Source organism: Anabrus simplex, chromosome 2, assembly GCF_040414725.1.
Source record: "Anabrus simplex isolate iqAnaSimp1 chromosome 2, ASM4041472v1, whole genome shotgun sequence".
In the NCBI taxonomy this organism is placed as follows: Eukaryota; Metazoa; Arthropoda; class Insecta; order Orthoptera; family Tettigoniidae; genus Anabrus; species Anabrus simplex.
Genome location: NC_090266.1, coordinates 1,199,458,641 through 1,199,482,933, shown reverse-complemented (window position 1 = coordinate 1,199,482,933; position 24,293 = coordinate 1,199,458,641). Strand labels below are relative to the sequence as shown.

At 41.2% G+C, this 24,293-nt stretch overlaps 1 protein-coding gene across 1 annotated transcript in view; it reads left to right on the top strand.

Moving 5' to 3' along the window:
* Positions 1–24,293, top strand: part of Duox (dual oxidase) — a 496,654-nt gene that overhangs the window by 182,813 nt on the left and 289,548 nt on the right. The window contains exon 2 of the mRNA XM_067142192.2: positions 18,615–18,695. Within this exon, the coding sequence (XP_066998293.1) occupies positions 18,615–18,695 (81 nt within the window). The remainder of the gene's footprint in view (positions 1–18,614; positions 18,696–24,293) is intronic.

Sequence of the window (24,293 nt, the reverse complement as noted above, 5' to 3'; positions counted from 1 at the left end):
TTCCTTATATAGTGGGTACTAATCATAGGCAAGCCAGAACCATGGTGTCGTTCACCCATGGTGTCGCTAATGTAGTGGTACAAATCACACGTACTGTAAAAGCCTGACCGTACGGTGCTCCTGCGTGCTACTAATCACAAACCTATTTGGTACCTAATATAGTGGTACTACGCGCAAGTAAAAGCGACCCATGGTGTTCCCCGCGGGGTAGTACTAAGCACAAGTAGTTTCATGGTTCCAAGACAATCATCCTTTGGTCGCCCCTTTTAGTCGCCTCTTACGACAGGCAGGGGATACCGTGGGTGTATTCATCTGCGTCCCCCACCCACAGAGGGTAGTGTGTTTGGTCCGCGAGAGGCATTTTATTTCCCTCAAGTCCGCCGGCAAGCCGGTTAGAACCCCCCTATCCGCCACCTGGGACGCGCCACGTGGGAGTATCATCTCTCCCCCTGCTACGCCAGCGTAGTAGGTTCGTGCAAACTTTTAAGGAATTACATATTTCTGTTCTGGATTGCTCATGGCAATCGATAATATTCAACTACTCAGATGCATGTGGACGAAATACTGATTCATTTTTTTTAGAAGTGGAAATGGCACCTTTTCGACAGGCACTCCTCAATTGAACCTAACGATATGTTTGTTGTGGGAGTCCCCAGATTTATCTTCGTGGCAGGTGAATTATATGTTGAGAGTAATTAAAACATGTGATAAAAATTTTTTTTTTAATTTGTTCTTTCATCCCACCGACACGGATAGTTCTTACGGCGACGATGGGATAGAGTAGAGTTAGGGAGCAGCCGCGACCTTAAGTAAGGTACAGCCTGATGTGAAACATGGGGAAACCACGATAAACCATCTTCAGGACTGTTGACAGTAGGGTTCGAACCCACTATATACCGAATGCAAGCTAATAGCTACGTGACCCAAACCGCGTAGCCAAGTTGCTCGATAAAATGTATTAAATGTGAGGAACATACAATACCATGGGCTCATTCTGTGTTAGAGCGAATATACATTATATTGTCCAAAACACACTGCCAATAAACTTGCGTAGTTCCTTTCTTCACATTTTATATGTGCCTGTGTATGTTCAGTCATCAGCCCGAAGATGGGTTGGATCTACAACAACTCCACCATTAGCTGTCGTAGATTGCCTAGGCATCACTGAAGAGACATACTAGAGAAATGAGCAGTGAGGTAGTTTCCCCTTTGGTTTCCTTACTGAGCCAGAAGTTGCTATTACATTTGTCTGCCAAGCCCAGTGAAATGCACGCACCAACCAGCCCCGTGAGCAACATTTTTCACACCATTCATAGCAGAGACTGGCTGCATAAGGAATGGCATTAGTAGCATCGCTCATACCTGTCACTTTCATATTGTCAAAGCAAAGGATAAGACAGTGACAGATCACTGAAAGTAACGAAATTGCTCTAGGTCATATCAGAAGACATAGTGCACTGTAAACGCTAGGTCTCGCCAGCAAAAGCATATTATACACCGTGTGATTCAACCGCCCCTTCCAATGTAGATTTATGCAACCCTCAGTATTAATTCTGTCCTGAAAACATTTGCCCTGCCGGTATGCTCAGACAACACAACGCGGTATCCTGATATTTACCGCCTCACCATGGTAGGACGCCGTAATATTATACTCGTATTAAACACTGGAATTCATGCGTATGCTTTGTAGATCATATAAACCTGGCACGCCGACGAAACACTAAACTTATATTGTGACCGCAGTAACCCTAATACATGATAAAAGCTGCACAATGTGCTGTGGGGAACCGTGGCGTAGTTGGTAAAGGCGCGGCAGAAAGGGCTTACGTGTGAGGTGGGAGATTCGAGTCCGGGGCGAAGATTCCATATCTTTGAAATATTTGTTAAATATGTACCGCACGTAATGAATGTTCTATGCCCGCTTTCATGCAAATTGTGTGTGAATGAATGTGTTTCTGGCCGTAAGAAGGGCGGGTTAGTTAGCAGACCAGACACATACTGACCGTATATAATAGGAACACAACTGCCCGAACAATTTTTAATCTCAACAGAGGCTGGATGTGTTGACCGTTTTGGTTTATACACATTCGGACCCGGTGTTCAATAGATCGTCTTGCGCGCTGAAGTATTCCAGGTGTAATTGCTCGGCAGGCGTCCGTGATGAGTTGCCAGAGCTGGTTGTTCTTAAAGTACCCCCACAAGAAATGTAACGGCGTTAAAACTGGTGATATGGCGGGCCAAGAAACAGGGACTCCTCGTCCTATCCATTTACCTGGCAGTTTAGATGGTTACGAACGGGTAAAGTCGAATATGTCGAATGTGGCGGAGCTCCATCCTGTTGCAACCACATCGTCAAACGATCGTGCAAGGGCACATCCTCCAGCAGCAGTGCGAGTTCCTGATGCAGAAAGTGCAGGTAGCGTGGGCCCGTAGAATTGCCCTCAAAGAAATAAGGTCCAGTCAGGCGATACCCCAAAATTCCACACCATACACTCATTCCCAATCGTACTTCATGGGCCACCTCTCGCACCCAGTGAGGATTGTCCGGACTCCAATAGTGCATGTTGTGGCGATTGAAGTTTCCATCATTGTGGAAGCGCAATTCGTCAGAGAACAAGATGTGCGATACGAAAGGTGCATCATTATCCAGCCTGCCTAATAGCCACCGACAGAACTTTATTAGAGCTTCTAAATCCCGCCCATGGAGCTCTTGGTGTAGTAGCTCAAGACGGTATGGGTGAAATTTATCTTCTTGCAATATTCACCAATCGATGGCTGGCAGGTGTTCACCTGTTGTCTGATCGCCCTTGTACTGATTTGTGGATTACTACGAGCTGCCTCCAGAACGGCCTCTTCTGTTAACTAGATGTAACGGACCTGTCATAGACTGGTGGCTGCTTGGACATCACGCCTGTTGTCCTTAGCCGTCTTTCAACACGGCGGAATGTCGTAGCAGCCGGGTGTCGCCTGTCGGGATACTGTTCCTGGTATAGACGTAGTGCCTCGCGCGAGTTTTGTCTTGCTTCCGCATAAATGAGGACCATGTCAACGTATTCCTCTGTTGAAAACATGCCGAATGACAGCAGAGATTACAGTCAGGCCCTAACCAGCGCATTATGCGCAGGGCACAAGGTGAATAACAGCGTCGTTCTACTGTTTGAATGTGTCAATCGTCGGCCTGTGTTTACGTATTCAAACATCACAGATGCATAAATATCTCAAAGATGCAGGATTCGAACCGCCGATGGCACATTCCGTCGATTGCTACACTAACGCCTAACCTCATCCGCTAAGCTACACTGCTGGTAGTACGGCGAGAGTCGAGTACATACGCCATCTGGTTCGTGCTTAATACATCATTTACTGCACTGTTACCTAGTTTCATGCATTGATTCCCCTCTTCGTTAAACCCGGTCATGAGGTACGACACATCAACATAGTTACATGGTCAAGGGATGTCGCTACACGGCGTCATGTTTTGCGAGCGGACTGTATAACCTGTCTGTAGGGTTCAGAATCGTGCAAAATGTGCTCACTGGACATTAGTACCATACAGTACGCCTGCAGGGCAATAGCCACCTTATTACTATGTCACACATTAGTTGAGTTGCATAAAACTACATTGGAAGGGGCGGCTGAATCGCATGGTATATACAGTATTATTTCATAGTTCCATTTTGTTAGGAAAGCGATAAGCAATGTTTAGAGCAATTTGGGACGAATGTTATCGATTAAACCGTTCTATGAGCACAGAAGTGCGCCCATTTGTTGGCAAAGTACAGTTAACGTCTGCGTGTTAACAAACCAAGAAATCTCTATCAGACTGTGCTTTCTTTCGGTAGTGCCCGTACTCGGGAACGTGGTAATCTTCAGACGGTCATAATAAATAATGGCATTGGTTTCACATCCCACTAACTACTTTACTGTTTTTGGAGACTCAGAGATGCCGGATTTTTTCCTCGCAGGTCTTATTTCCATCACCAAGCACTTGATCCAAACCTGGACGTTGGCGACCTACTCAGGCCACTGTTCGAACGCCCTGAGCTGGAGCTTACTTGGAGTGGGGTGAACAGTTCCTTTCTGCACCTCCTCCAGCTAACAGTACGTGGTTACCCATACAAGAGGAGTTATCTTTACGTGCCGGTAAATCTACCGAGACGAGCCTGGCGTGCTTGCGCACCTTCAAATAACACCGGACATGGGCACATACGACCAGCGTTCTACCATCTGAGCCAATCTACCAGACTTCAATCACTTTTTCTTTTATTTTGCTTTACGTCGCACCGACACACACAGGTCTTATGGCGACGATGGGATAGGAAAGGCCTAGAAGTAGGAAGGAAGTGGCCGTGGCCATAAGGTACAGCCCCAGCATTTGCCTGGTATGAAAATGGGAAATCACAGAAAGCCATCTTCAAGCTGCCGACAGTGGGGTTTGAACCCACTATCTCCCGGATGCAATCTCACAGCTGCGCGCCTCTAACCGCACGACCAACTCGCCCGGTCTTTTTCTTTTCGTTCTTTTTTTCAGATGAGCTCTCAGAAATTCGCTGAAAATTGTCTACCAGTCAAATTTCAATAGTACAGGCCTATAGCATGCTGATAGTCTGTTTACGGGTACAAGTCATGAACAGTGAAATCTTATTTTCTTGGAAGGTTTTAATAAATCGTATAGCAAATAATCTCTTCATACGTTTCTTGTGTCAGTTATGTCAATTGGCGCTCATGATTTATATTTCAAGTATCTAAAGTATGTTGCACACCTTGAGTAAGTTTAGTTCGATACTGCCGCCATGGCTTACTTTCGGATAACAATATCTGATCAGGGTCGGAATATTCATTTCCTGTTCCCATTTTAGTATGCAAACTGCAGAAGAGAGGCTTCGTTTTACATTGTCCAGACGTCTGGTATTAAAAGAAAACCTTACATACGTACACATATCTTAATTATACACTGTTATGCCTTTTAGCGTTCAGTCTGCAAGCCACTGTGCATTTATTAATCGCCGCTACAATCCTCTAATTGTTACTAGTTCTGTGGCATCGTTCAGATGTATATCTCTTATACTTAAATCATTGGAAACTGAGTCTAACCATCGTCGTCTTGGTCGTCCTCTATCCCTCTTACCCTCCATAACAGAGTACATTATATTCCTAGGTAACCTAGTCTCCTCCATTAGTCTCACGTGACCCCACCAACGAAGACTGTTTATGCGTACAGCTTCATCCATCGAGTTCGTTCCTAACTTAACCTTTACTTCTTCATTCAGAGTACCCTCCTGCTATTGTTCCCACCTGTTTTTACCAGCAATCATTCTCGCTACTTTCATGTCTGCTACTCCTAGCTTATGAATAAGGTATCCTGAGTCCACCCAGCTTTCACTCCCATAAAGCAAAGTTGGTCTGAAAACAGATCGATGTAAAGATAGTTTGGTCCGGGAGCTGACTTCCTTGTTACAGAATACTGTTGATCGCAACCGCGAGCTCCTGGGAGAACACGCATCCTAAATACTTGAAATGATCTAGCTGTTCCAGCTTTGTATTCCCAATCTGACGTTCCATTCTCTTGGATTTCTTGTCTACTGACATCAATATAATCTTGGAAAGGCTAATTTTTGTACCATACTCATTGCATCTATTTTCAGGTTTTCAGGCTTTCAGCACAATCTGCCATGAAGACCAGGTTGGCAGCATAGGCCAGGCTGCTTACATTTTCACCTAACCTAATCCCTCCCTGCCACTTACCACTTTTCAGCAGATGATCCATGTAATCTCTGAACAATAAAGGTGAAAGGTAATACGGCCTTATCCTACCCCCGTAAGTAGCTTGAACCAAGAACTCATTCTACTGTCAGTTCTCTCTGCAGCCCAATTGTTAACATAAATGCCTTTGACTGATTTTAATAATCTACCCTTAATCCTATATTCCCCCAGTACGGTGAGCATCTTTTCCCCGGGTACTCTGTCATATACCTTATCTATATCCACGAAACATAAACATAACTGTATTCCTCTCGTAGCACTTTTCTATTACCAGCCGCTTCCTTTCAATCACCGATATCACCCTCCCTTCCAAGATGCCAGTGTACACTTTACCTGGTATACTGATTAATGAAATACCTCGACAGTTGTTGCAGTCCTTCCTGTTCTCTTGCATCTAGATAGGTGCAATTATTGCTTTTGTCCAATGTGAAAGTACCTTACCAACACTCCATGCTAATCTTATTACACTATGAAGCCATTTTATCCCTGCCTTCCCACTATACTACACAATTTCAGGTGTAATTTCATTTATTCCTGCTGCTTTATGACAATGGAGTTTATTTACCATCCTTTCCTCTTCAAGTGTAATTTCTCCAACATCACTGTCCTCTTCCCCATGAGCTCGGTTGTTCTGGAGATTTTCTACCCGTATCACTCTACAGACTGACATCACTTTCTCTACACTAGGTCTAGAGATACTTAGTTCACTGCAGATCAGATAGCGGTCTGTATCATCAAAAATTTCTCGGAATGACCTCACATTCCTGACAGATATCCCGAATTCAAAGCCTGTTATGATATAGTCTATTATGGATCTGGTGCCCCTACCTTGTGATGTGTAGCGGTGAATAGCCGTATTTTTGAGAAAGTATTTGTAACTGCTAATCCCATACTAACACGAGAAGTCCAGTAAACGCTTCCCATTCCTATTAGCTTTCATATCTTCCCCGCATTTATCAATCACCTTTTCGTATCCCTCAGTTCGATTTGCAGCTCTCGCCTTGAAATCGCCCATTAACACTGTTGCCGGGTTTGCGTGGAACAGAGAGGTGAAAGAAGGTGCGGGCATGAATGGGTCCATGTAAGGCACTTAAAAGATTAATTTAAAACTTTAACATTATAGCTATATTTTCTTTCTCTGCTTTTCTTTCTCTGCTATCTTTGGTTTCCTTTCAGATGTTAAATTTTAACAAACAATTCGCTAAGCGACAACAAGTTTTCAGTTACAAAATTAGCTCGTTAGTTTAGGTACAATGTAGAAAAAAATCAGAATAATCAACAATTTGACAATTAACAAGCTGAGCTTAAAGCCCCCAGTTTACAAGTATGACTGGAGCACCACTGCTCCATTCACTCCATAATCAACGAGACGGATCTCCCAATTTCTTTTACACCAGTAGTAGGAACACAGTATTCGAATATACACCCTTAAAAGAGCATCTTTACTCCACCAATTTATCTAAGAGACTACTCTCCAAACATTACACCTTTCCAGCCTTCCAAAGGTACCATTCAATATTTACATTAACATCTCTACATTAGTAGAAAGAGCTCTATAAAATTTACCTTCAACTTCCAGGCCTATCAAAGGCGCAACCTACATTTTACAAATTCGAGCAGTATCCACTCTCGAGTATACTCAACAATCTAACATCTTAACATAAAACGAATGAAATTGAATTTCACAGCGGTGTTGAATACCCATTCTACCGGGCCTTTGTGAAAAACAATAGCTTAAAGTAAAGGGCCCAAAAAATAAAAATGGTGTGGAGGCAGACACTCGCGCTCCTTGAAATTTGCCATGAAAAGCTTAAAACCCTATTTGGGTTTTTATGGCCCGAAGTTAGAGGCTAATCCTATGCTACCGAGGTGACTAGATGGAGAAATATTTAAGTTAAAAAGGTTACAAGCAGAAAATGGTTACAAGGTTATAGTCACCCCAAAATCAAGTTGATAGGGAACGCGAAAGGGTAGTACACTCCCTATTCCCTGATTACGTTTAAGTTGCTTTGTTTTGTTTGAGATTTACACTAGAAGTTTGAAATTTAGAAGCTTGAAATTTACGTTTTAGGAAATTGAAGTTGGAAACCTTCTCCTCGAGCTAACTTTCGAAGATTATTATTTAGTTAAACCAGAACTGCCATTACCTTGAGCTGATGGACTTCTCGACGATGGGCGCCGCACCCCCGCCTCCCTTCACGCGCACACACAACTGGAGCGATGAATAAGACAATCTGGTTGAAAAAGTGCCAGCTTTTATACCCGAGAGGAAGGTTCCAGAAACTCTGGGCTAAGACCCGACACACCCCCAATTTTGATTGGGTAATTAAATAAATACAAGACATAGTTGATTGGCTGAAAAATAAATATACAAAATTTTATATTGGCCAACATCTTCAGTTGGAGGGAAGAGATAGAACTGTTGCAAACTTTAACACGCCAAAAACAAAGAATAAACACAGTTTAGGAAACCTAGGAATATAAAATTACTTTATCATTTTAGTTGTCAATCTTCACACCAGAAGGCATAACATAAATTTACGGTAGACACATCTGTAGAAAAAAGTCCAAACTTTTGTATTAGTTGTTGCGCGTTTTAGTTAGTAGATGGCATTCTCCAAGGCGCTTCATTTGAATGAACGGGGCGGGTGTACTTTCCGGTACAAACACTATTATCTCCTCGCTGTTGATCCTGACTACGATGTCTCTCAATGCTTCATGAAACTTGTCAACTTCATCCTCATCTGCACCCTCACATGGTGAATACACAGAGACAATTATCGTCCTAATTCCTCCAACCGCCAAATTTATCCACATCATTGGCTCATTTACGTGCCTAACAGAAACTGTGTTGCGTGCAATGGTATTCCTGATGAACAGTCCTGCCCCACACTCTGCCCTTCTCTTTTTAACACTGGTATAGTACACATTTTAATCTCTTATCTCCCCTTACCCGAATATCATTAACACCTAAGACATTCAGACGCATTGTCTTTGCTGACACAGCGAGTTCTACTTTCTTCCATAAGCCCCGTTAATATTGATAGCTCCAAATCGAATTCCATTTCGTTCGTCAAGTTGTTTCCAAGGAGTCGCTCGCCTGTCAAATGGGAGTGGGACTCCGTTACTCCCACAGGTCCGAGGCTTGCTTAAAACGTTCTAAGCGTGCTCGATGAAAATCCTGTGAAGCAGGATGCTACCCTTACTTACACTTAGTCCAAGTAAGGATCTCTCCTCTAACGGGTTAGGGACCACTGGTGGATTGCACAGTCTAGCCGCCTGAGTACAAGGAGGGCCATGATTCAAATACGTCAGAGTTGCTCACACCAATTCTATAGCAACTGGTATCCCGACTCGCAGGACCTCTTACTAGGCCACTCAGCCGTTGTGCCCATGGTTCACTAACTAGGGCGTGACTAAGTAACCCACACCATGAATCATATCGATATAAAATGATTTTGCTAAATTTATCTTTTATATGAACAAGTCTCCCAATAATTACAGTATGATATTCCATTAAAGTCTTGGTTCGGCTCCCTGGCTGAATGGTCGGCGTAGTGGCTTCGATTTCCGGCCGGTTTGGTGATTTTCGCCACGTCTGTTTAATTCCTCTTGCTTGGGGAACGAGGTGTTTGTGTTTGATATACACCACTTAATTTACATACAACACACCACACTGCCAACTACTATAGACGAGCGTAATCTGTTAATCGTACGTGTTCGCCTCAACGAATTTTTTGACTAAGTTTTAATCTAAGCACTTTTTAAACAAGCAGACAGACAACCACACAATTTTTATAGAATAAAGTGTCCATTTATTTTAATTTGTACAAAGAATGTTTTAATGCGTATATCCTGTCTTTAACGTGTCACTGCCATGTGATTAAAACATTTGATTGATTCTCGCTGAGGATGGAGATAAGAAGGCCGAAACCTGTTCTAGTATAGGTATAACTTTTTAATTGTTAAATGGACGATTTTAAACAAAGAATAGGTGAAACCTTCATAATAAATTCTTTTTAAGACCCTCTGTGGGTGGGGGACGCTGATGAAAATACACCCACGGTATCCCTTGCCTGTCGTAAGAGGCGACTAAAAGGAGCGACCAAGGGATCATTGAATTACAACCATGAATCTACTTATCACTCGGCGAACACCATGGGTCGCGTTTACTTGCGAGTAGTACCACTATGTTAGGTACACAATAGGGTTGCACCGAGCTCGATAGCTGCAGTCACTTAAGTGCGGCCAGTATCCAGTATTCGGGAGATAGTGGGTTCGAACCCCACTGTCGGCAACCCAGAAGATGGATTTCCGTGGTTTCCCGTTTTCATTCCAAGCAAATGCTGGGGCTGTACCTACCTTAAGACCACGGCCGCTTAATTCCCACTCCGAGGCCTCTCCTATCCCATCGTTGCCATAAGACCTATCTGTGCCTCGGTGCGACGTAAAACAAATTGTAAAAAAGAAATGTCTACATGCTTAAAGCAGGGCGGCAGCACCGTGCGTTTGCTCTGGGTTTATGAGAGATCCTGTATATTAAAATATAAAAGTGCTGACTTGGTTTTCTATGGCTGTGAACCCCTCACATTCTACACTGTGTGGTATTTCTCTTTGTCTTCGGTTACACACACCACTAACGTCATCCTAGACTACAAAAATAAGTGGTGATGATAAACCGCCTTGTTTGACTCTCCTGATAAGAGGGGCGGGAGAGGAAGCACGGAAATGAAATTAAAATTAAAGATGTCTTAAGCCCGTAATCGTAATCAACAATACTTGTAGTAAATTATGTTGAATGAAATGGAGTGTTAACGATCACCGGTTTGACAGCTCGACTCGGTGTCTGTCAATATTTGAACAGAATGATAAGTGACTGCTGTCACCTTCTGTCGTAGCTCTGGGCGACTGTTGTCCCACATCGACTCTACGCTAGGTTTGAGCGTGCATGTGGCTGCCAACTTGTGAGCAACCGAGTCGGTAGAAAGTTGACTATTTACCTTATTACTAGGAAAGTCCACTGCATACGCTACTCCGCGTTCAGTCTAGATGTAAGACTCCCAGGACAAGCGTTCGAGTTACTTCACAATTCAATAGGCATTTTTTAAATGCCGAGTGCATTTAATTCATCCATTCATTCATCCCTCGACTGCTTCAATTAGGAATGCTCTCTCCTCAGTTGGTGGTTGTCCGTGACTGGGAGACAAGTGTTTATTTATTCATTCATTCATTCATGCATGCATGCATGAATAAAATTGTCACGCAATCATTAATTAATTAATTAATTAATTCATTCATGCATTCATGTAGCCATTCCGTTATTCAGTTCATGCATAGTGTCTGTTGAATGTGGAGCAGAACTCTGTACAGACTTATGACAAATAAATAATCTTTCTCATTTCTACTGACCCTGATGTGTACAGTTCTTAAAAGGTCTATACAATATAAAGAGTAGCTCTTAAAACACACTCCAGGAATTTAGGCGTCAGATTACACACTAATATTGTAAGTACCGGTACGCAGTAACTGAGCGGACTCTTGTACTGCATCAGACTTTGTAAACCACAAACGAACCCCAAAGTACTAAAGCCATGATGGGCCTTGAACCACCCAACGATCTAAGGCCTGCAGATTACGACATTACACGTGGTCAGCGTAATGAATCTTCTCGGCTGTTATTCAAGCCTTTCTTTACCGAGGCCGCTATCTCAGTCATTAGCTCCTCAGTTGTTCTCGCTTAGGCTAAGTGGACTTCGAATCAAGCCCTCAGATCTAATAAAAATTCCTGACCTGGGCAGGAACGGAACCAGGACTCTCCGGATAAGAATCAGGCTCGCTGCCGGAGCCAGTATGCTTTGATCTTTCGTAGTCAAATCTTCTTTGTCTTACTTTTTAGCATAGTCTACATCTGTCTAACAATACTGCGTAGTTCTGTTATGTTAGGAAAGTGAAAAGCAGCCTTTAGGGCAATTTGTACTGAATGTTCGTTCTAAAACAAAGTTCACTTTATTGGCAAAGTGCATCAGCTTGCCTATGGCACTGTGCTCAATTCTTTCGGTCGTGCAAATGTTCAGCCGATCACTTCGTCAGGGTTGATGATCGTCATATCGAAAAACATTAGATGAAATATTATTTTTATGACAAACATGCAGTTGAGATTTTCAGAAAGAAAGTTTTATTTCGAAATATTTCTCAAGCATTGTTTGTTACTCAGGCGCCATAATTTTTCAATATCGTTTTCGCGCCTGCGCACTGTCAAATATTTCAGCTTAGAACTGGCGGGTGAGCTTCTGTCTTCTAAGGTTCAATAATGTGCAAATGTCGACGAATTCTCGCTCTTCATAATATAGGTACTGTGGGTCAGTATTATCACATAGCGGTTTTCTCACGTGCGGTGACTCTATAACATTTATTTATTTATTTATCTATTTATTTATTTATTTATTTATTTATTTATTTATTTATTTATTTACTAGCAAGATACCCGTGCTTCGCTACGGTATTATACTGAAATTTATAGTTGAATGCTTATCGTTTTATATATAACCCGCCGATAATCGCGATCTGACTCGTTTTCTGAGAGATTACGGCAACGTTCCTCCCATTTTTCAATCTTTTTTCCAGCAATTGATGTCGTACTTCCCGGGCTAGGTCCAGGTATTCCGCCCACTCAGTTTGCTCCCTAAATTTTTGACACCTTTTCCTATAAGCATTTTTAATGTGGATCAAATCCTTGAGGAGATTCGGCGTGGTGTCGTCTTGGGTGCCTTGGCGGTACTGAATCCGCGGCCGGACTGTATTCGTAGTCATTACCAGGCGCGGACCCGTTTCCAGCGCGGTCCGCACAATTTGACGACGGTCCAGATTATTATTATTATTATTATTATTATTATTATTATTATTATTATTATTAGATGTTCTGGATCCCACAGCAAGATGCAAGAATGACATACTTCCGTGCATTATTGACCTTATTATAGAGGTTAACAATTTGACGGTCAATCTCATTCCTATCGTTTATTTCAAATGTGTTTAAATTTTTATTTATATGCCAGGAGAGTCTACTGTAATCTATGAACGTTCTCCGAAGGAAAAATGCCTGTTGAAATCGAACCCAGGAAATATTAAAAATGATCGGTTTATGATCAGAATAAGTACATCGAAAATCTCCAGCCTGTTTCCAGTCATTCGACATGGTCAGGAATGGAATGAATAAAGCCCCATCTAGCGGCGACAATAGGAATTGTGCCGGCTGCCGAAGCACTCCTCTGGGGGCAATGATCGATGAATGACAAATGAAATGAAATATTGGACAGTGTTGCTGGAATGAATGATGAAAGGGAAAACCGGAGTATCCGGAGAGAAACCTGTTCCGCCACCGTTTTGTCCAGCACGAATGTCACATGGAGTGAAAGGGATTTGAACCACGGAACCCAGCTGTGAGAGGCCGGCGCCCTGCCGCCTGAGCAACGGAAGCTCCTGATAAGAACATTATGAACAGTAACATCAATTGGTCTCACCTCCTTTTACACCCCACCGCCGTTAAAAAAATAAAAGAAGGCGTGTTTCTTTATGTTCAAAGGAGATTCCAAACACCAATGTCCACGTCTATTACCTTCAGTTTTGAGATATAAGAATCCTGATAAAAATAATTAACTTTTTTTCACTTCCTTTCACAATTCCCCCCCCCCCCACCTAAGTGAATTATCCGGCAAAAAATACTTGTTTCTTTAATAGTAAAGGATCTTCTAAATGCCAATTATCACGACTCTAACTTCTTCAGTTTTTGATTTATGTGTCCTCGTGAAAGGAATTCAACTCCTTTTCACTCCCGCCTCGCAAGATGGTCCCTCCCCCCCCCCCCCAAAAAAACGCGTTTTTCTTTGTTTGTAAAGGAAATCCAAATACCAATTTTCACGTCTGTAACAACTTTATTTTTATTAGATGTATGTATTCTTATACAATTAAGTCAATTAATTTATCAATTCTTTCAGCCGCCCCCCCTCTCCACCCAAGTTCTATTTTCGAAAACTAAAAATACACGTTTCTTTATTTTTAATAGAGATAAAAGATACCATTTTTCACTTCTGTAACATGTTAAGTTTTTTGATATGTACTGTAGAAATTCTCATTTTAAAATTTCACCCCTTTTTATTTCCCCTTAAGGGGAGTTTCCAAAAACAAATCACCTATGTTTCTTTACATTTAGAGGAAATTCCAAATACCCACTTTTTACGTCTGTAACATTTTACGTTTCTCACATATTCTGTAGATATAGTCTTTCGAAAAATTCACCCCAATATGTCACTCCTGTTTAACCGCCATTAATTGGATTTTCCAAAAACAAAAAATACGTGTTTCTTTATTTTTAAAGGAGATCCGATATACACATTTTCAGTTCTGTAATATTTTCAGTTTCTGAGATATGTGTATCCTCAGAGGCATTCAACCCTTTTACACCCCTCCCATTGGGATTTACAGAAAACAAAAAAATACGTGTTCCTTTATTTTTAAGGGAGATTCTAAATACCAATTTTTACATCTGTAAACTTTCAAAGTTTTAAGATGTAGACACACTCATTTTAAAAATTCACCCCCCCCTTTTACCCCCCTCCCATTATTTGGATTTTCCAAAAACGAAAAAATACCTGCTTCTTTATCTTTAAAGTAGATCCCAAATACCAATTTTCAGGTCTGTAATATCTTCAGGTTCAGAAATATAAGTAGCCTCATTATAGGCATTCAACCCCTTTTCCACCCTTCCCATTGGGATTTTTCAAAAACAACAAAATACGTGTTTCTTTATTTTTAAAGGAGATTCTAAATACCAATTTTTACATGTGTAAACTTTAAAAGTTTCGAGATATAGATACACTCATTTTAAAAATTCACCCCCTATTCACCCCCCCCCATTAATTGGATTTTCCAAAAACAAAGAAGTACGTGTATCTTTATTTTTAAAGGAGATCCCAAACACCAATTTTCAGGTCTGTAATATCTTCAGTTTCTGAGATAAGTACCGGTGTCCTGATTAAAGGCATTCAACCCCTTTTTCACCGTTTTTCACCCCTACTATTGGGATTTTCTGAAAACAAGAAAAATACGTGTTTCCTTATTTTTAAAGACGGTTGTAAATACCAATTTCTACATCTGGAAACTTTTAAAGTTTTGAGATATAGATACATACATTTTAAAATTTCAACCCCCCTTTCACCCCCTTAGCGAAGGAATATCCAAAAATCCTCTCTTAGCGAGCACCTACATCTTAATATGAATCTATGCCGAAAATTTCATTTCTTTATGTCTAGTAGTTTCGGCTCGGCGATGATGAATCAGTCAGTCAGTCAGTCAGTCAGTCAGTCAGTCAGGACAAGTTATTTTATATATATAGATATGCTGAGCCCATTAATAAATAACTGGGTCTGAAAATAACCGTTTGACGTTCGAAAAATGTAATCCCCCCACACCCTACCTAACGTTACAAAGCAGTGAACAATATACATCTTTCTCTTCCTGCTACTTACGGGAAATCGAACCCAGTACTTTCGGGTGAACCACCTCGACAAGGCAGCCCGTCTTCATTCGGCAAGCAGACGATGATGATTACTGCTCGACCGTTCTATGGACATATTACAGAACATGCTATGGATGTAGTAGATAACATATGCATATCAGATTTTTACCTGGATCTGAGGGCTGGTTCGCGATCCACTCAGCCTACGTGATTACAATTGAGGAGCTGTCTGACGGTGAGATGGCGGCCCCGGTCTACGAAGCGAAAAATAACGGCCGAAAGGATTCGTGTGCTACCACAAGACACCTCATAATCTGCACGCCTTCGGGCTGAGCAGCGGTCGCTTGGTAGGCCATGACCCTTCGGGGTTGTTGCGCCATGGAGTTTGGTTTTGGTTATATGCATGTCGGCCAGAGTTGTACTTTGTACTTTATAATTTATTCTTTCCTTATGCACTGATCTGTTAACAACTCCCCCCCCTTCAGGATCAAAACTGTAAAAGTTGTGAGATTTGTCATGCCTCCTCTCAAGCGGAGGACATTGTACTATTTGGCGCCATAGTGCTGTTTCTCAGTGCCCTCTCTTGTATACAGTGAAGTGTATTTAAGAAGGTGAACTCACAGTAGATCTTTCTTCGATTCTCTCACTTTTTGTTTCCTCTGTTGTGTTGGCTATATGGAGAAGCGTGAACAGTTCACGGACGGAGAAAGTCGCTAGAAAGTGAAAGTTAAGGAACAACTATTGTTTGTTTGCTGGTGGGCACACCGGAATAAAGAGCTCTCTCGTGCTAAGGATAAGGAATTACACTGCAGATGTATGGTGTACTCGTACTGGCTCTAGAAAGTAATTTACTGGCCGATTTGGCCGTGCGGTCAGGGGCGCGCAGCTGAGAGCTTGCATCCGAGAGATAGTGGGTTCGATCCTCACTGTCGGCAGCCCTGAAGTTGATTTTTCTTGGTTTGCCATTTTCACCCCAGGCAAATGTTGGCGCTGCATCTTAAAGACCTCGGCCGCTTCATTCCCTCTCCCAGGCCTTTCCTATCCCATCGTCGCCATAAGACCTATCTTGTGTCGGTGCGACGTAAAGCAAATTGTAAAAAAATAAGTAATTTAACTACAGACCTTCAGGAACGCATCTGTAATATGAATGTTTGACTGCAGTCGGGCTGAATTGTTCAGTTGGCTGTGCTGCCTTTCTGAGCGCATGTTGCCTGGGTCGATCCCGACTCAGCCCGGTGGTAATTGAAGGTGCTTAGATACGTCAGTCTCGTGTTGATAGATTTACGGCCGTGTAAAAATAATCCGGGACTTTGGTTCTTTGAAAAAACTGTATTAGTTAGTGGAACGTAAAACCATATTGTTGTTGTTGTTGTTGTTGTTGAATTTAGTGCAACGTATAAGGCGTGCAGAAAAGAACGATTTGCCTAAAAATTCACAACTGTTCGAGAATGATTTTATAAATTAGATACCAAGCCCTCCAACTGAGCAAATTTATACACATTTTACATCCTATAATTTTAAAACATAAAATGGAAATTATTTTATTTACTTACAATTTCTTCGCAAAATCACTAAACAAGTATTAGCAATTTTTAAGACCTGAAAAGCATTAACGTGCTTTGTACATGCCAGTAAAATTGTTATCGATAACATTGAATATTTTACCTAATTGTCATATTTTCTGTTTTATAAGGTTATCTAATAAGACTTCCAAAATATTGCAGATTTTTCACATTTTTATACGTATTTTCTATTGTATGTTTTATAGTTTTTATTAAAATAGTTCTCAGAATGGTACTTCATTGTAAAGAAGTATAATCTGATCAGGGTTTTCATCTTCAGCTGAATACATTATTATTATTATTATTATTATTATTATTATTATTATTATTATTATTAAGGTTTCAAGCGACGCTAGGGTGTCGGAAGTCTATTCCCCAGGAGTTATTTCAATACCCTGGAAGTCAGAGACATCGGTAACATTTGAAGGTATTCAAATGTGACGTCAGCTAGGATCGAACCCGCTACCTCGTAAGTAGAAAATTAAAGAATAACACTGGTCGGCGATGGACAAAATTCCTGCACCTCGGCGTCTCCGAAAACCCTAAAAATAGTTAGTGAGATGTAAAATCAATAACATTATTATGATGGAATCTAATCGTGCTGTATTATTGGAAGTGTCGACATTGGCTACAATAGTGTCTGGCTCCTAGCCTGAAGGGTCAGCGGAGAGGTATTCGGTTCAGAGGGCCCGGAGTTCAATTCTTGATCGGGTCGGAGATTTTAATTGTAAATGGTCAATTTCCTTGGTTCGGGTACTGAGTATTTGCGCTGTCCCCAACACCCCCTGAAACTCATATAGTCTACACCACATGTAACACTAGCCTCCACCACAGTAACACGTAGTTTCCCTGTAAACGTCAGATGCCGCCCACCATGGTGGGAGGGTCTGCCTTACAAGGGCTGCACCAGGCTAGCAATAGCCACACGACATTAAACGTACAATAGTGGTATAGCACTTCAGATAATATTTAGCAATACATTGTTAGATGACAGGTAGATACCTTATCCCAAGTACCAAACAATAGTCGACAGGAAATGCACAGTTATTTCGGCCGGCTGGCTAGAGGTCTTCAGAGTTCTTTCTCTGTGATTACAGAAGAGTGCTGAACCAACGACTGCATAGGATACACGATCCACTGCTTACAAAATAATAAAATAAGATTGCTGTTTACGTCAGCTTTCTAGCGAGTAGAAGTAAAGGAAATAGGCCACGTGGGAAATTTATTGCGTAGTCCCAATGTGGGCCAGTTAGTGTCTAAATCAGGAAATTATTATTATTATTATTATTATTATTATTATTATTATTATTATATCTGGTTCAGCGTTCAATTTCCAACCCTCTGAGACTTATGTCCCATATATTCCTCCATCCACAACTAGCACAGTGACTTCTTCCCTGCGTTTCACCTTACCTTGAAATCATTACCTAATCATAACTTCAGTAGAGTAGGGGGCTGGTTTTATCACACTTCTCCCGTTGCTTCACGTACCCATTTGGGCCGTGTACTTCAGTCTTCTCAGTAACCTACCACCTTCTTTTAGCTTCACGTGTCCGTGCCACATAAGCTGATTCATATGCAAGCTTTCTTCATTACGACTCTCTCTCTCTCTTTCTGTTATTGTTCCCACTGGTTCGTATCAACAATAGTTTCCACTATTTTCATATTTACTTGACCTTGTTTTCCGTCTCTATATACAATAAATATTATCCGACGTGTGATGTTGATGTACAGTCATATATATGTTTTAATGTATTCGTTTTGTCTGATTCCAGGTCGCCATTATAGCTACAGTGAGAAACAACGATACGACGGATGGTTCAACAGCCTCGCGCACCCGGACTGGGGATCGGTCGGTAAGTAAGAAGCCAAAGATTTATCCACTTCCTCAGTTTTCGGGAAAAATCCAGGTAGGGCATCATTAATATTTCGCTAGACCAGCTGTGAAGAGCTTACCACCTGAGGTCAAGGTTGTTCGATCGAATATCAGAACAATCTGTCGGCATTTAAGAGTAGACTTAATGGAACGATTAGGAACGTTTCTCTGGGTTAGGGGATGTTTTCAATCCATCGTTAGCTGAAAGGCTGTTAAACATTATTCTTCTTATTATTATTCTTTCAAGAAAGAAACATAAACACTGAATTGGATATTATTCGGAATATTCGTTTCATATTTCCCTGGCTAAAGCTTGTTTCTATACATATAATGCGTACGAGCACATGATTGAAGCTTCTGTAAACTGCCGTTCTAAGATTATCATTCTTATCCTATTAACCATTTTGTGTCGTCACTTCGGAGTTAAACAAATAGATAATCTTCGTTTCGCTCTTTCTTGTCCTTACATATTTTTGGCTACTGGTATACAGTAGAGACAGTTTAACGGTATCCGTATTGCAACTAATGCCGTTAATACCAACGTACAGGGTTTTTAGATTTAACTGCCGTCGTTGTTTTTAAAATAATTTGAAAAGAATAAAACACTTATTTTGTGCTGCCGAGGCAAGCGGGTTACTTAGTAGGAGCAATGGAGTGCACGTGGTTCACAAGTTCGAGAAGTGAAATGAATGAAACAATTATTTCCTACCGGTGCGCAATAAAAAGAAGCATGGCGATTCTTTTGAAGTCTCTCCTGAACCTGCGAACAGAGGATCGAGTGAATATGAAGAAAGCATCGCAAGTGCCAAGAGATTTACTGCACTTCAAGAGGGAAACATTTCTAAAGATGATGGACCCGCTTGTTGAACAATAACTCAGAAAAGTGACTTATTCCAGAGAAAGAGTGGCTTAATGCGAAAAATAAAATGCTAGGTTATAAGGCGTGTCAAGATTTTACAAGTTTAGGAACTGAAAAACAGATGGAAGTGAACATTTCTTCAGAGTGGGCCAGTAGTAAAATCATCACCTTTCGAAGTGAAGACGACACATCTGGAGATACGAAGTGTGAGATTCAGTTTATGAAGTCGTTCGGGTGAGTATCGCCACATTTTTCTTAGAAAAACGAGCTATTATTATTATTATTATTATTATTATTATTATTATTATTATTATTATTATTATTATTATTATTATTAAAGCAGATATTTTGAAACCGTTTCATGTAAACCGTGATAACTTGGCTAGATACTAGCACCGAGCGGGTTTGTTACGCGGTTTAGGTCACTAAACTGAGTTGGCATTTGGCAGATGTTGGGTTCGAACCAGACTGTCTGCAGCCCCGAAGATATTTTTTTCCATGGTTTCCTATTTTAACACCAGGAAAACGCCGGGCCTGTAGGGCTTAATTTAATTAAGGCCACGGCCACTTCCTTCCCATTCCTAACCCCGCCCTACTCAGCGTCGCCGTAAGACCTGTGTCGGTGTGACGTGAAAAAAATACCGAAAGGATGCTAGGGGGAATGTGAGCGTACCTAGAGCGGGTGTTTAAGTACGGATATACCGAGCGAGTTGGACGTGTGGTTAGGGGCGTGCAGCTGTGAGCTTGCATTCGGGAGATAACGAATTCTAACCCCCCCCCCCCCCCACTGTCGACAGCCGTAAAGATGCTTTGCCGTAGTTTCCCATTTACACAAGGCAAATCCTGGGGCTGTTCCTTAAGGCTACGGCCGCTTCCTTCCCACTCGTTACCCTTTCCTATCCCTTCGTCGCTCTAAGGCTATCTGTGTCGGTGCGACGTAAAGCCACGTGTAGAAAAAGAAAGGAGTTACGGAAAATAGGCCTACATCGGAAATATCACACTTCTGAACTCTCAGCAAATGTGTGGAGCTGCTTCACACGCAAGAAGGTATGGTTTTATCGGGAAACTTACATCCATTGTACCAAATACGATATTAAACACATAGTGCTGCTAAAATCCCTGACCTGGTTAGGAATCGAATGCGGGACACTGTTATCCGAAGGCCACGATTGATGACTGAAATGTTGCGATTTTTTATCAAAATATCTAATTTTCAGTTTTAATCTTAAAAATCCCCAACTCTTCCTCTTTCAAATCCCGTGATGCGTTTTGCCATTTTTGAAGGACGGACTACTGGTTTAAAAGGGTTGCGGCACGTCGTATAAAGCCCACGCACTTTTCTCTCGCGCTGTCGGATAATATTGGCTTCAGAGTACTTACAGATTACCATTCAGTAATCCCGCTGGAATATATCTGTCTTGTAGACCTATGCTGTGCATAAGAGGAGAAATGAGTCTGATGAGTAACTTACAGTCCAGTGCAGCCTTAAGGCAAGTTTGTTGCTTAAATATTTCAATACCGGGCGAGTAGGTCGTGAGGTTAGGGTCGCGCAGCTGTGAGCTTGTATCCGTAGTTAGTGGGTTCCAACCCCACTATCGGCAGCCCTCAAGATGGTTCTTCGTGGTTTCCCATTTTTACAAGAGGCAACTGCTGAGGCTGTACCTTTAATTAAGGCCACGGCCGCTTTCTTCCCATTCCTAAGCCTTTCCTATCCCATCGTCGCCAAAAACCTCTGTGTCGGTGCGACGTAAAGCAAATGGCAAACAATCTATATATAAATAACTTGTCCTGACTGACTGACTGACTGATTCATCATCGCCGAGCCAAAACTACTGGACATAAAGAAATGAAATTTTGGCGATACATTCATATTAACATGTAGGTGCTCGCTAAGAGAGGATTTTTGGATATTCCGTCTCTAAGGGGGGTGAAAAGGGGGCTGAAATTTTAAAATGAGTGTTTCTATATCTCAAAACTTTAAAAGTTTACAGATGTAAAAATTGATATTTAGAATCTCCTTTAAAAATAAAGGAACACGTATTTTTTTGTTTGCTGTAAATCCCAATAGGAGGGGTGTAAAAGGGTGCATAATAGGTTGAATGCCTTTAATGAGGATACATATATCTCAGAAACTGAAGATATTACAGAACTGAAAATTTGTATATGGGGTCTCCTTTAAAAAAACACATTTTTATTTGTTTTTGGAAAATCCAATTAATGGCGGTTAAACAGGAGTGACAAATTGGGGTGAATGTTTTGAAAGACTATATCTACAGAATACCTGAGAAACGTAAAATGTTGCAGAAGTAAAAAGTGGTATTTGGAATCTCCTGTAAATGTAAAGGAACATGGGTGATTTTTTGGAAGCTCCACTTAAGGGGAACTAAAAAGGGGGTGAAATTTTAAAATGAGAATTTCTACAGTATATCTCAAAAACTTAACATGTTACAGAAGTGGAAAATGGTATTTTTTGTCTATTAAAAATCAATAAACGTGTATTTTTAGTTTTCCGAAATACCACTTGGGTGGAGGGGGGGGGGATAAGTGACTGAAAATGTTGTTGAATTATTTTAATTAGGCTACTGATATCTCAAAAATGAAGTTACAGACGTGAAATTTGATATTTGGAATCTGCTTTAAAAGTAAGGAAAGATGTATTCTCGGAAAAACCAATGAGGGGGGGGGGTGAAAAAATTGAAAAATTGACTTAATTGTATGAGAATACATACATCTAATAAAAACTGAAGTTGTTACGGATGTGAAAATTGGTATTTGGATCTCCTTTAAAAACAAAGAAAAACGCTTTTGTTGGGGGGAAACCATCTTGGGGGGAGGGAGTGTAAAGGAGTTGAATCCTTTCATGAGGACACATAAATCAAAAACTCAAGAAGTTAGAGTCGTGATAATTGGTATTTAAAAGATCCTTTAATATTAAAGAAATAAGTATTTTTTCCGGAAGTTTCACTTGGGGGGCGTGGGGGGAGTGTGAATGGAAGTGAAAGAAAGTGAATTATTTTTATGCGGATACCTGTATCTCAAAACTGAAGGTAATAGACGTGAACATTGGTGTTTGGAATCTCCTTTAAACATAAAGAAACACGCCTTCTTTTAATTTTCTTTTTTTGGGGAGGGGGTTAAATAAACTTAACGCCGGTGGGGTGTAAAAGGAGGTGAGACCAATTGATTTGACTGTTCATAATGTACTTATAAGGAGCCTCCGTTGCTCAGGCGGCAGCGCGCCAGCCTCTCACAGCTGGGTTCCGTGGTTCGAATCCCGGTCACTCCATGTGACATTCGTGCTGGATAAAACGGAGGCGGGACAGGCTTTTTTCCGGATACTCCGGTTTTCCCTGTCATCATTCATTCCAGCAACACTGTCCAATATTTCATTTCATTTGTCATTAATCGATCATTGCCCCAGAGGAGTGCTTCGGCAGCCGGCACAATTCCTATTGTCGCCAGTAGATGGGTCTTTATTCATTCCATTCCTGACCCTGTCGAATGACTGGAAACAGGCTGTAGATTTTCGATGTACTTATTCTGATCATAAACCGATCATTTTAATCTTTCCTGGGTTCGTTTTCAAGAGCCGTCCTTTTCTTCGGAGAACGTTCTTAGATTACAGTAGATTCTCCTGGCATTTAAATAAAAATTTAAACACCTTTGAAATAAACGATAGGAATGAGATTGGCCGTCCAATTGTTCACCTCTATAATAAGGTCCATAATGCATGGAAGTATGTCATTCGTATCGCCAGAAATCCCTCACACTTGCCTACGCGCGACAATGGTGCTGGTCACATTGCCAACAATGACAATGGCAGCAGATGTAATTTACCGCCAAGTAGCTGTCTTGCATCTTGCTATGGGGTCCATAACATCAATAATAATAATAATAATAATAATAATAATAATAATAATAATAATAATAATAATAATAATAATAATGTTCTGGACCGTCGTCAAATGTGCGGACCGCGCTGGAAACGGGTCCTGGACGGGTAATGACTAAGAATGCAGTCCGGCCGCGGGTTCAGTACTGCCAAGGCACACAAGACGACACCACGTCGGATCTCCTGAAGGATTTGATCCATATTAAAATGCTTATAGGAAAAGATGGCAAAGATTTAGGGACCCAACTGACCGGGTGGAATGCCTGGACCTAGCCCGGGAAGTACGAAATCGATTGCTGGAAAGAAAGATTGAAAAATGGGAGGAAACTTGCCGTAAACTATTAGAAAACGAGTCAGATCGCGAATTTCGGCGGATTATATGTAAAACAATAAGCATTCAATTATAAATTTCAGTATAGTACCGTAGCGAATCACGGGTATCTTGCTAGTATATATATATAATTTCAATTGCAATTTTCTAGCTTAAAATTTTTTCAACCTTTTTCCCGTGTACACAATGCTCCTTACGACGGAGTTCTTATCAGATTCTCCTGAAATTTTCAGATAATGTTTAAATATGTACAGGAATGAAGTGGATTTGCATTTTATCATCAGTTGAATATAACCACCTTATTTTTGCACTTAAAATAGCACCAAACTAGATTTTTGTCCGTTGTATGAATGAGACACTGAAAAACGTAGCCTGTATCTCCAAAATCCAGAGTTATTACTATGTTGAGTGCTCAGCCCGAAGTCTGGTTTGGACCTCAACAGCTCTACCATCAGACGTCATAGATGGTCCAGGCATCGATGAAGAGGCGTACTGG